Raw genomic sequence first — 12,643 nt, forward strand, 5'->3', positions numbered from 1 at the left:
AAACTGAGTGGTAAGAGACAAGAGCCTGTGATGTGGGAACCAGATCTCGGTACAAACAGACAGGACATGGGCCAGAACGGGGCCGTGCATGGGGCGGGCCAGCCTCTGTGTGGAGAAAGCCGCCCGCTGTGCAGTGTTGGTGTGGAGACGTACCAAATTAATCCCAGAAATGACTGCTTATTGGCGGGGGGGGGGGGGGGGGGGGCGGGCTTCGAAGCACTTAGAGCCGTCCCAGAGGCTTACAGAGTAGGTCAGGGCTGCCTGCTCTTAGTGGTTCTGGCCCAACGGTGCCTGACATACACGGCCATTCTGCATGACACTGTGTGACTTCCTCCATCTCAGCAGCCTGCAGTGGATTTCCTCTCCTCAGAGGTTCACAACCGTGTCCCAGAGACAAGACAGGAGCGGTCTGAGCCCCCCAACTGCCTCCTGGAAACCCACCAAGATGGAAACAGGCCACTACTTTGTTTAGAAATACTTTGTTCAGAAAACGTAAGTCTTCATTAAAGTACAATACTCAAGCTTCCATGTCCTCCAATTCCTTTCATGGCTTAAATGACATCTGAAACTGTGATGTGGCATGTGCTCAGAGAGCCTACATGTGCCAGAACGACAATGCGTACATGGGATGGTCTGTGACACAGGCTCCCATCATGTCTGTCTGTGCTATGACGGCGCCTGTCTTGTACAGGTCATGTTCTAGGTTAGACACCAGGGGCAGAGCTGACAGAACCACCTCCCCCTCTAAGTGTAAGAGCTGCTTGGGGCATAAACATGGAGACAGGGACCCTTCTACCACACCTGGGCCCCAAGGCCTAGTATGTCTATCTGTGTAGAGGGTTTCACAATGTCTCCCAAGACACTGCTGTGCCTCAGCCATCCTTCCTGCCCTGTGTCCCAGCGTCAATCACGACTGCAGCAAAAACCCAGAAACACATAGCAGATACGACACACAACAGGTTAGTATCTTTAATTCCATTACGGAGCTCTTACAAACTGGCCAGGCCCATCAGTGGAGCAAAGGACATCAGCAGTCTGCAAAAGAGGAAACGTAATCACTTGGTGTAAAGATGCTTAACGAGCTGGAATCAAAGGATGCAGCTGGAGCATGCTGCTGCCGTCCTCATCCTCCAGTCCTGGAAGAAGGCCCTGATCAGAGACACTTACCCTTGCTGGTGGCAGCGGAATGGACACAGAAATTTCTGGAAATCATTTTGTCGGTAGGTAATAAAAGTCTCAGAGGGCCCTGTATTCGTTAATCCAACAATCCCACCTTTGAGAGTCTGCTCCAAGGGAGTGACTTGACCCTAGGAGGAAATTCTGACACATCATCAATCTCTGACACAGCACTGTCCCTCTGCCTAAGGGGAGTGTTTGTAGTCACTCAGGATAAGGTTGGTGGCACATGGGATAGCTGTGTCATATGCACGCAGTGGGGGTCCAGCACCATGGGTGTACAGGTGCGAAGAAAGATGGGACCAGGGAAGGAAGGAAACACCAAAACACTGAATTTGATCATTTTCTTTCCTCCTTGGTCCCCTATACTTCCTGACGTGTGCTGCCATGGAGAATGGGAAGCCCTGGTCCAGCTGCTGGTGGCACTGAATGGGGACTCCTCTCTTCAGTTCCACCCTCTGTGCTGGACTAGCTGTCACCAAGTCCAACTTGAGGTCCTAAAGAGATGTTAAAGGCTAGGACTTCCCAACCCTGGTTAGCTTGCCCACTGGCCCAGCCTCCAGCTCTCAGTTCCTAACCCGAGCCTCATGTCATGACATCCTAGCAAAGCTCCTGACGGACACCTTCCGAGCACAGGGTGACAGAGGGAGGTAGCATGCATGCTACACAGCAGAGCCTCTGCCACCTAACGCCCTGTCCCCAGTGTGCTCCAGCCAAGCCCCAGCCTTGCTCCCTGAGTCACCTTCGGCCCAGGGCAGCTTCCCCAGCTGCATTCACTCCCCTGCAGGCTGATGTGCATCCAGCAGAGGCTCCGTCCTCCTCAAGAGGCACCTGTCTCAGACCAGCCCAAATGTACTATCATCCGGCATTCACACCTGCCACATACTCAGCTGGGGTCCTTCAAAGTCACTAAATGCTTTGGGACGCGACGATAATTCCAAGGTCACGTTACACGCCAGGCTGGGAAGTCACCCTTATGCCAGGCCAGGTCCCACTGTCAGTTAGATACTAAATATAGTGAAGTCTGCTTACCAGATGGGTGTCACAGCGTCTGGGGAGTAGGCGCAGTACGGCCGCAACAGTCAATGCTGAGAGGAAGGCCGCTCCTTCATATACCAGCTCCTCTCCCCTTCGCCCTGTTCTCTTCTGAGCTCCAGAAACTACAACCTTAAGATATGTACAAAGCCTCCCCTCCCCCTTCCTCAGCTTGATGCCCAGTTATCATAGTCTCCCTCTGGAGCCACATGGGCCTTGCATCTTGTCCTTTTGGCTGAGGACTAACCATGTCCCCCCACTAGAGCCACAATAGGTTCCTAGGCAACAGATCCAAAGTGGTTCATCCAGGTCCAAGGAGAAGGGCAGTGTCAACCGTCTCTCATGTGCTCCAGGCTCCAAGCTACAGGGAGCTATCGAGATGGTTCTAAATACAGGGCAGCACTGCCCCAGTTCCATAAACACAAACACCAAGATAAAACAAAACAACAACAACAACAAAAACAATCACCAAGCCACTGCCACCAGAGCAGCAGAGTGACCCGGGAGAATCAGCCCAGACGGCAAAGGGAGATAGTGAAGCCACACAGGGAGACAGCCTGCACAGCTCTGGCTCCAGGACCAGCTGAGGGCTGTAGCAGATCCTAACACAAACACATCACCCAGTGGCCCAAGGAGCCAGGGCAGGTAACATGCCTCCCACTGGGTCTCTAATCCTCATTGAGAAGGCCACAAATAAATGTCCTAGGTGCCTCTTGCCTCCAAAGACACCACCCCACATTTCTGCTGAAGCTATAGCTTCACCTGGGGACCCCTCTACTAGAAGGTCCTGAGACTCAGCTGTTGGGGACCAGTAAATACCCTCAGTGGAACCCCTGGAGAGTTTTCTGCCTGCTTGTGAAGCACTATGGTGCTAGCAGGGCGCCTCGGTCTAGGCTGTTCGGCAAGGCTGCTGGGCTAACAGAGTTAACAAGAAGCAGGTGGCTGTGGGCCGTGAGCCCAGCGAGCATTGGAGATCCCTGGCCTTGCAAGGGTGGCTGCTTTGGAATCAGTCACTTTTCCCAATGACAGAGGAAGTCTCTGAAAGAGGCCATGTTCCAGGTCCCAGTCTCTGGACTCCCAAGAGGGGAGAGCTTTGGGTGCGTGCAGAGGTGGCCTTTTGTGGTCAAGACAAGACCATGCAGAGGAGGGCAGGAGAACCCAGGAGAGGCACCCATCTCCCCCAAGGGGCCAAGTGGGCATGTAAACACAGTCAATTTGGCATTGAAATGTGACAGATGTCACTGTCCAGGGCTCGGCTGAGTCTGAGTATGATTTCCAGGTCATCCTTCTGGGAAGAAGCCAACGCTTTGTTCTCAGAACTGGAATGTGTGCCACATGAAGACCAAGGCTGTTAACCACTCACGACCAATTCTTCGGCAAGAGGCCAACACCCCTTATCGAAGGCGCTCGATGGTGTCTCCCAGAGGAACTGGCTCCCAGCCAGTCTTTTGTTCTTGGACAAAGGCTACACATTAGGCCCAGGCACAGAGAAGGTAATGTTGCATGGGCTCCTTAGCCCCCTAGAGATGGTGTGGTGGCTGAAAGGCAGAGGTGAAAGCCACATGGCCCCTGGGTGGAAAAGTCTGCGGCTAGGTAAGGCCCGCCATGGAGCCACATGGGCAGGAATGAGCAGACACCTGGGAGTCTCTCAATGGAAATCCAGGCGGCAAATGGGGTTCCCAGGGTCCCCCTCGGTCTGTCGTAGCTGGCACGTGGATGTCATGAATCTGCTGCCTGTGGCAGCCTGATGGAAGTGCCCAGGGTCCCGGGCCCCCGATTAACTTAGCAGACGAATGCTCAATGTCCTCGATGCCATCAGAACGCTGGCAGTCACAAATGGGTGTGGACGAGTCTCCTGTGAACAGGAGAGGCAGGAGGAATGCCTGCGAAGGACCAGATGTTCTCAGCAACAGCAGTGGGGTATGCCGGAATACAGGCTCCCCCAGAAGGGGAAGAATCCCCAGAATGCAGAGTGACTACCTGGCAAACTTGCCAAGTGATCAGATGTGGGCAGGCTGGTTCAGGTATACGTCAGCCACCTACAGGACCAACTTGGCTTCTTTCTATTCAGAACTCATCAACTAACAGGGTGCATGTAGGAGTGCACAGAAGCTGAATGTCGGCTCGCAGAGCCCACAAAGGTGGTCAGCCTAAACGGCTCCTAGGCAGGCGCATGTCCAAGGGGCTGTGTTGTGATTACTAGAGAAGCCGGGATTGCAAGCAACAGAAAGGGGAGCATGCACCGAGTTGCAGGTAAAGCTAGCAAAAACACACAGCAGGGTGGACGACCAATGAGGATGGCAGGATGGCCTCCCATAGATCAGGAGTTGCGTGAAAGGCGTCTGCAAACAGGACAATGCTACCTTATGGACAATTCTTCTCAGCAACAGTCTAGCTACCTGGGTGGTCATAGGTCCCTAAAGGTTCCGGCTGCGGGTGGGCAAGGCTGGTGCCGGACTGGTCCCGTTGGAAGCTGGATGCACTGGGCAGGGCCCTGTGCCCGTTGTAGCCAGTTGGCGACACAACGTCTGCCGCTCCCGCACAGCCCTATTGGATGCAGAAGTCTTCCGGATTTGGGCACGCCTCGAATGCCTCAGCGGGGATTTGTAGGTTCTGCGCAGCTCAGCCAGAAAGCCCTGGTAGTTGTTTCGCAAAGGGCTGTCCGGCTGCATGTGGGGGATGGCCCACTTCTCTGCCTCCCCAGTCAGTCGTGACACCAGGAAGGCCACTCTCTCGGCTTCACCCGGGAAGCGGGAAGCTTGAAAGATCATGAACCTGTCCATCTGCATCAGGAACCCCGCCAACTGGCCGGGGTCTCCAGAGAAAGGTTCAGGCAGCGAGGTGGGCGGCGTGGTCATGGGTCGGGTTCCATTGGAGGTGATGGCAGAGATAGGCGGAGTGATCTGCAGAGCGCCAGGGATGCGCGCCCGGGTGCGCAACAATGTGAGCTCCGCCATCACGCTCTCCAGCATGTTGGTGAGGTTGGCCTTCTCGGCTCTCAGCGTGGAGGCCTCGCGCCTCAGTGCAGAGTTGGTGAGTCGCAAGGAGGTCAGGGTGTCAGCCACATCATCCTTCTGTGCGCTGGCACCAGGGGCAGAGGCTGGGCTTTCTGTTTTGGAGGTCTGAGGTTGGACCATTCTGGCAAAGATCAAACAACGGAGAGCTGGAGAAGCAGAGCAAAAGGTCCTGGATGCTGAAGCAGGTGCGCCCAGGCAGAATCTGGGAGAACAAGCCTGGGGACACCGATCCTGTCCTGGATGCAGTTCCTTTCTGCAAGCTTTGCAGGGTCAAGGCGTGGGGCGCTGGCTGGACGTGCCCAGGCCTTGAAGGATGTTCGAGCTGGGCCTGCTCAACCCTTAAAGGACGCACAGACTAAACCTACTCAGGCCTGCAGCATGAGCAAGCAGGACCTGCCTAGGCCTTGCGGGATGAGCGGGCTGGGCCTTCCCAGGCCTTGCAGGATGCACAGGCTGAACCTGCTCAGGCCTTACGGGAGGCGCAGACCTGAGCTGCCCAGACTTGGCGGGATGCACCTGCCGGAATTCGGGCTGCGAGTGAAAGCGCTGCCCGCGGGTGCTACGAGACTACCTGCCCGAGAACAAAGGCGGCCGCACCTGAGCTGGCCCGGGCCGGGCAGCGCGTGTACCTGTCGCTCCGCTGCTCCTTCCGCTGCCAAGATGGCCCGCGGGTCGGGGCCGCACCCGGCCTGCGCGTCACGGCGACCGCCGGAACTGCTTCCCGGGCGGCGGTGGCTGCGGTTCCCGCGGGGCTGGAATGGCGGGGTCGTGGCACTGAGCGGTCACCGCACAGTCTTTGTGCGGGCGCGGCCAGCGAGACGGCAGCGGGGAACCAGGCAACTGGGTCGGGGCCTGCTGGTTGCCATGGAGACCGCCCGCTCCCGGAGCGCCGGCCGAGCAGCTCTGCCTTCCGGAAGTGACGCAGCCCCGCCTCCCGAGCCAAGCGCCTTTCTCAGCAGCCTATCAACGAGGAGCGTGGGTTCTGCTTTTTGAGTCTCACTCTTGGAAAGCTTAGGTTCTTTCTGGTTCCTCCCAAGGCAGTGTTTCTGAACACACCTGTGCATCCCCTTGTGAGTGAACCCCAGTATCACAGTGGCACCTAGAAGCTGTGGGCTACTGAGGGGCCTGCTGTGGTTGACAGTATAGACCTGAGGTTCCCCAGTGCTTTGGAAAGGTGTGTCCTATGGTGCCGAGAATGATCCACAATAGCCCCACTCTTCGGTTTCAAATGAGCAAATGTATTAAGCAAGTAGCCAGGAAAAGTAGAACAATTAGTAAGCAGCAGGCAGAAAGCAAAGCAGCATCAAGTCAGTGCTCACAGCATCCAGCAGAGGCGGCTGCAGTAGCCTGACTGAGAATAGGCCAAGGGGACAGCAGCCAGTGGGGGCTGAGGAAGCCAAGAGTGGCTGGGGGGAAACGCAATTAGCTGGAATTCCCGGTTGCCATCGATGAGCTTCTTGGCTCCCACCGCAAGCATTTTTGTGCCATGGGATAAACAAAAGTAACTTCTGTTGGGCACAGTTTGCCTTCTAGCTGTCCTCAGGGTGCGGTGATTTTCAGATCTGTAGCTGCAGGCTGTCTTCCTTTCTCCTAGACAGAGGCAGGGGCCAACTTGTCCCTGGAAAGTAGAGATCCTCTGAAATAAATGTTAGGGTCTGGCAGCAAGGGAGCCCCCCACCCCCCAGTCGGCTTGCAGTAACCTTAAGCAACACGTGACAGTTTGCCAAGAAAATGTATATTACAGAAGACAGAAGACTCACCCTAATTTTGGAAGTGTTAGACCATGATATTTGCTTATACGTTTCCTCATTTCAAAGAGGCAAATAAAAGTTGTAGTCCAGAAAAAAAAAAAAAATGGAGCAAAGTAAAAGTGCAAAAACTGAAGTATGTTTGTTTGCTTTTGAGACTAGGCCGTGTAGCCCAGGCTGGCTTTGAATTTCATGCGGAATGCCTTGAACTTCTGGTCCTGCAGCCCCCACCTCCCCAGTGCATACCGGGATTTCTGCAATGGAGAGCAAACCCAACGCTCATGCGTGTTAGGCAAGCACTCTGCCAACTTGGGCAAGCACTCTGCCAACTTGGGCAAGCACTCTGCCAACTGAGTTCCAGCTCTAACCACCAAAACGAAAAGAAATTTAAAAAAAAAAAAAAACGGAAAAGCAGAGGGAGAGCACTTGGGTTCGGTTCAGGTCCAGACGCTGCTATGATTCCAGATATGAAGCACGGTCTCTTCTGTGAGCACAGGAGAAAACAGGAGATGATGTGACTGGGCCCATGGACAAGGCCAGCCTCCTTGTGGACACAGCCTCTCGTGTGATAGGGCCAGGCCGTCCTTTGAAGCCAGAGGTAAAGAAGAGAAACAAGTCACTTGGAAAGAAGGAACTCATCTCAGTCATTTCATGGGGGTGGGGGTGGCAGCATGTGTGAAAGTGTGGACCTTGGGCCACGCAGACACCATCTCCTGAGCCCATGTCACCTGGATGGATGAACAGACCATAGAAATTGATTGACTGATTCCGAGACTCAGAATCAACAAGTCAAAATCATGTTCTTCACTGCAGACCAGGCCTCAAATATTGGGTGCTGGGAAGAAGTGGGGAGGGAGGGAGGGAAGGAGAGAGAGAAGCTTTTACCCACAAATAAGAAAACTCAAATCCTGAAACATCTAGAACTAGCTTGATGGCAACAAAATCAACACTCATAAAATGAATTAACTCCAGATGAAATGAAATAGTTGGAACAATGAAGACACTTTAAGCTGAGCATGTGTGGGCGTTTGCTGAGAATAATGAGTGAATACGATTTACAGAGAGAACAGAGATGGTGTGGCAGGTCCTTCTGTCGATGTGTTGCTTTTATTGGTTAATGAATAAAGAACTGCTTTGGCCTATGACAGGGAAGAACAGAACTAGGCAGGGAAAGCTAGGCTGTATGCTGGGAGAAAGAAGGGCAGAGTCAGAGAGATGCCATGGAGCCACCAGAGACAAATGCTGAGAACTTTACCCGGTAAGCCACAGTCATGTGACGATATACAGATTAATAGAAATGGGTTAAATTAATATGTAAGAGTTAGCCAATAAGAAGCTAGAGCTAATGGGCCAAGCAGTGATTTAGTTAATACAGTTTCTGTGTGATTATTTCGGGTCTAAGCTAGCCTGGTGGCTGGGGACAAACAAGCAGCCTCCTCCAACACAGAGAGGCCATCAAGATCAGGCAGCTGTGGAAAAGGCACCGCCCATCCTGACAGCCTGAGTCCATGCCCAATACTCACATAGTGGAAGTTCTAGGTCATTCTGTGCTGTGATAAAACACTATGATCAAAAGCAACCTAGGGCGATTGGCTTATACCTCCAGGTTACAGTCAGTCATTGAGGAGGTCATGGCTGGAACTTGAAGCCGAAATCATGACTGAATGATGCTTGTTGGCTTATTCCAAGGTTCATGCTTAGCTAGCTTTCTTATATAGCTCAGGACCACATGCCTAGGGAATGGTGCCGCCCACAGTGGACTGAGCCCTTCTGGATTAATTGGTAATAGAAACACCCCCCCACACACACACAGTCATGACCCTAAGCCAATATGATCTGGGCAATTCCTCAATGAAGGCTTTCCTTTCAGAGGAGTCTGGGTTGTGTCAAGTGAACAATTGAAGCTAACTAAGGTACATGTACAGAAGTTTTCAAGCAAGCATCATTCCCAAAAGACATATACTTGTCTACAATGAATGGATAGCAAAGTCTATCAGCTGCAGGAGAGGAATGCTGGTTTGTGGTACAAGGTGCACAAACCTTGAAAATACTATGCTATATCGAAGATGTCAGGCTCACAGTCCACATGAAGTAGAACCATCCAGAACAGGAAATTCCCAAAGATAGAAAGAGTGGTCTGTGCCAAGGTCTCGGGGGAAGGAGGGAATGGAGAGTGACAGAGCCCAACTGAATACAGGGTTTCTTTGGAGTAGAGAATGATGAACACATTCTGGAGTTAGTTTTGATTGACCTCACAATGTGGAGAATAGACTGAAACACTACATGGAGATCTTTTTATGGTGTATCAATTGTATTACTAAAGCAAACAATGGCCATTCACATCAAAACTCACAGAAATACGGGCACAGAGAAGACTTCCTTGACCACATATGAGGAAACTACAGGGTTGGTGAGATGGCCCTTACCACACAAGCCTGGTGACCAGAGCTCCATCCCAGAACCCATGAAAAGGTGGAAGGAGGGACTCACCTCTGCCAAGTGGTCCTCTGTCCTCCACATGCGCACTGTGTTAATGACTCCCACACACACACTGAAAATACATACCATTTAAAAGAAGAGGAAAGTGTAGCACACAACCAAACACTGCTGGTATCGCGGCTGAAGAGAGAGCACTTTCATCCTATGGCTGGGCAGGCAGTCATATTCACACTCAGCATTTGTGTTCGGCGTGGTACTGACGAGTTTAACTGGTGCAATAAGTCAGGGAATGGAAGCTAAAGGCTCTGTCTTGGTCACTTTTCTATTGCTGTAGAAAAAAAGAACTCTATGACCACAGCGACTTATAGGAGGAAGCGTTTATTTGACTTACAGTTGTAGGGGGATACGAGTCCATGACCATCAGAGTGTAGCAGCGAGTAGGCACAGCAACTGGAGCAGAAGCTGAGAGCTCCCATCTTAAACCATAAGCAGGAAGCAGAGAGTGTCCTAGGAATAGCAAATGGCTTTTGAAGTTGTAAAATATGCTGTGACATACCTCCACCAGCAAGGCCATGCCTCCTAAGCTTCCACAAACAACGTCACCAACTGGGGACCCAGTGTTCAAACAACCAAGAGTGTGGGGGACATCTCACTCGGACCACTAAAGATACCAGGTTGGAAGGTGAGAAATCAAATCGACCTTATTTGCATAAGGTGAGTTTAGGTGCTGTATACAAGATGGACATTCAAGATTTTATTTATTTATTTATTATGTATACAGTGTTGTAACTGATTGTATGCCTGTATACCAGGACACTAGATCTCATTATAGATGGTTGTGAACCACCATGTGGTTGCTGGAAATTAAACTCGGGACCTCTGGAAGAGCAACCAATGTTCTTAACCTCTGAGTTATCTCTCCAGCCCCAAGATGGACATTCAAAAACCAAATTTGTCGTGATAAAGTGGACAAGACCAGCCATGAATCAATGGGGTCTGTTTTCTCCATCAAGGTGGGTTTTGGAGGCCCCTCGCCTCCTGAGACTCCACCAACAGTTTATGTTTCTGAGGAAAGAGAATCATTAGATACTTTTCTGTTTCTGTGGTAAAACACAATGACCACTTATAGAAGAGTTTGTTTGACTTACTGTAGGCAGAGTTTTCCCATCCCAGGAGCCACTTCTGAATTACCACACAGAGGCTCAATATTAATATTAATTGTAAATGCTCAGCCAGTAACTCAGGCTTATTACTAACTAGTTCTTACATTTTAAGTTGACCCATATTGCTCATTTACGCTCTGCCACGTGGTGGTGCCTTTATTAGCATGGCACGTTCATCTCCTGCTCCCTCTGTGTCTGACTGGCGACTCCTGACTTCCCCTTCCTCATCCCATCATTCTCAGTTTGGCTTTCCTCCCTAACTGTATCCTGTTCAGCTATTGGTCAGTCAGTTTGTCTAATAACCAATCATATCAGCACATAGTCACACAGTACACAGCAGGATTATTCCACAGCATTTACAGCTCCAGAGAATTAGAGTCCATAGTGATGGGGACAGTATGGCAGCAGGTGGCAGGCATGGCAACTGGAGGAGAAGTTAACGGTTCATATCTTAAACAGAAAGCAAGAAGCAGAGAGAACAAACTGGAAGTGGCGGGAGGCTTTGAAACCTTAAATCCCACCCCAGGGACATACTTCCTCCAGCAAGCCCACACCTCCCAAGCCTACACACACAGGACCACCAGCTGGGGATCAAATGTTCAAATGCCACAGACGATGGGAGACACCTCATTCACATCACCACAGAGAGACATTCTCTCCAGTGGCTTCAATGCTGATATGTTGCCGTAAATAACCCTTTATCCATGTTCCTGTCAGTCATCCCAAATGAAACTCATTGATTGGTTCACCAAAAGAAAAAAAGGCAACTGAAAAATATCAAAGTAAATTGGGCTAGTATACACTGAGCACACGGGGAAAACAATAAAATACTAAGTCTTGTTGATAATCAGTCAAACACCTGATGTAAATCGAATGACATGTGTGGAGAATATTTGATATAAATCAAATGACATGCGTGTAGAACATTTGAGATAAATCAAATGGCAGGTGCAGAACATTTGTGCAAAATCCAACCATGGAAATGAAAGCAAACAAAAATGAATTAAAGGAAGGAAGAGATGGATGGTCATGCCATTTCCAGCTTGTGCTCTCTGCTTCCTGCTTGCTGTTCAAGATGTGAGCCCTGGGAAGCCACAGCCCAGTGAAGGCCTCCATTCCTCCCAGTCGGCAGGAGGCTGGCAGCAGTCTTTGGAGTTCGGTGGAGATTCTGTAGCGAGAGAAGCTCTTTCTAAAGTATATAAAGAGAACAAAAGAACAGGGAGAGCTGAAGCTGTGTGAAGAAAGATAAAACGGGTCATTATGGTCCGTCCTATTTCGAGCCTCATACAGCTGCACCGGTGGAGACCGTGTAACGCGAGTGGAGGCGGAGACTCAGAGGTTAGCAGGACAGAACAGAGGGCCAGGAATAGACCCACACACATATGCCCAGCTGCTTCTTTAAAAAGTTTTCACATTATCTGCGTGTGGCGGTGGGGTGTGGGGGTCAGAGGACAGCCTGTGGGAGGCAGTTATCTGGTTCCTCCATACGGATTGCAGAGACCAAACTCGGGGTGTTGGGGGGGCTGACATGGTGACGCCATCTCACTGACCCAGCAGCGGGTTTTACTTTTCCACCAACTTGTAAGAAAAAGCAGCTCAGCAGAAGGTAATCGTCTCAATACGCAATGCTGGAAACAGCTGGGCATCATAAATAAGAACAACCTTGATCTAAGTTCCCATCTCAAAAAAAAAAAAAAAAAAAAAAAAAAAAAAACCTCAATCTGAGTCACAGACCTAAATTTAACTCTATAAAATTATGTACACAGAACAAACTATATGTGGGACGAATCCTTAGGATATGCAAACTAGACAATCCTTACAGTTGACGCCAAAAACACAATCCATGAGAAGAGAAATGAGACATTTGACCCATCACAATTGGAAAATTCTGCTTTGAGAGAGGACATACTGGTGAACAGCATGATCCCAACACTTGGCTGGCAGGGGCAGGGGGATCTCTTAGTGTCTGGAACTAATCTGGTCTGCACAGAGAGTTCTATCAGCCAGGGCTCCAGAGTGAGATCCCATCTCAGAAATAAATAGATTGAATGAATGAATGAATGAA

General features: G+C 50.8%; 1 protein-coding gene across 2 annotated transcripts; it reads right to left on the reverse strand.

The window, feature by feature from the left end:
* Positions 1 to 944: 944 nt before the first annotated feature.
* Rtl6 (retrotransposon Gag like 6) lies at positions 945 to 6,121 on the reverse strand. Of its 2 annotated transcripts, none has more exons than XM_042055679.1 (2): positions 2,209 to 6,121; positions 945 to 1,035 (listed from the first exon to the last, which is right to left on the reverse strand). In XM_042055679.1, exon 1 carries the CDS (start codon positions 5,346 to 5,348, stop codon positions 4,629 to 4,631), a length of 720 nt encoding a protein of 239 aa, XP_041911613.1. In that variant the 5' UTR covers positions 5,349 to 6,121; the 3' UTR covers positions 945 to 1,035; positions 2,209 to 4,628. The 2 variants fall into 2 exon arrangements, with proteins under 2 accessions (XP_041911613.1, XP_041911612.1); XM_042055678.1 differs by having other exon boundaries at positions 1,168 to 6,121.
* Between the last annotated feature and the right edge of the window lie 6,522 nt (positions 6,122 to 12,643).

The sequence above is a fragment of the Arvicola amphibius genome, chromosome 9 (assembly GCF_903992535.2).
Source record: "Arvicola amphibius chromosome 9, mArvAmp1.2, whole genome shotgun sequence".
NCBI lineage: Eukaryota > Metazoa > Chordata > Mammalia > Rodentia > Cricetidae > Arvicola > Arvicola amphibius.

What these genes read in the sequence shown, in the direction of transcription:
- Rtl6 (XM_042055679.1), bottom strand. Translation starts at nt 5,348, where the DNA reads ATGGTCCAACCTCAGACCTCCAAAACAGAAAGCCCAGCCTCTGCCCCT.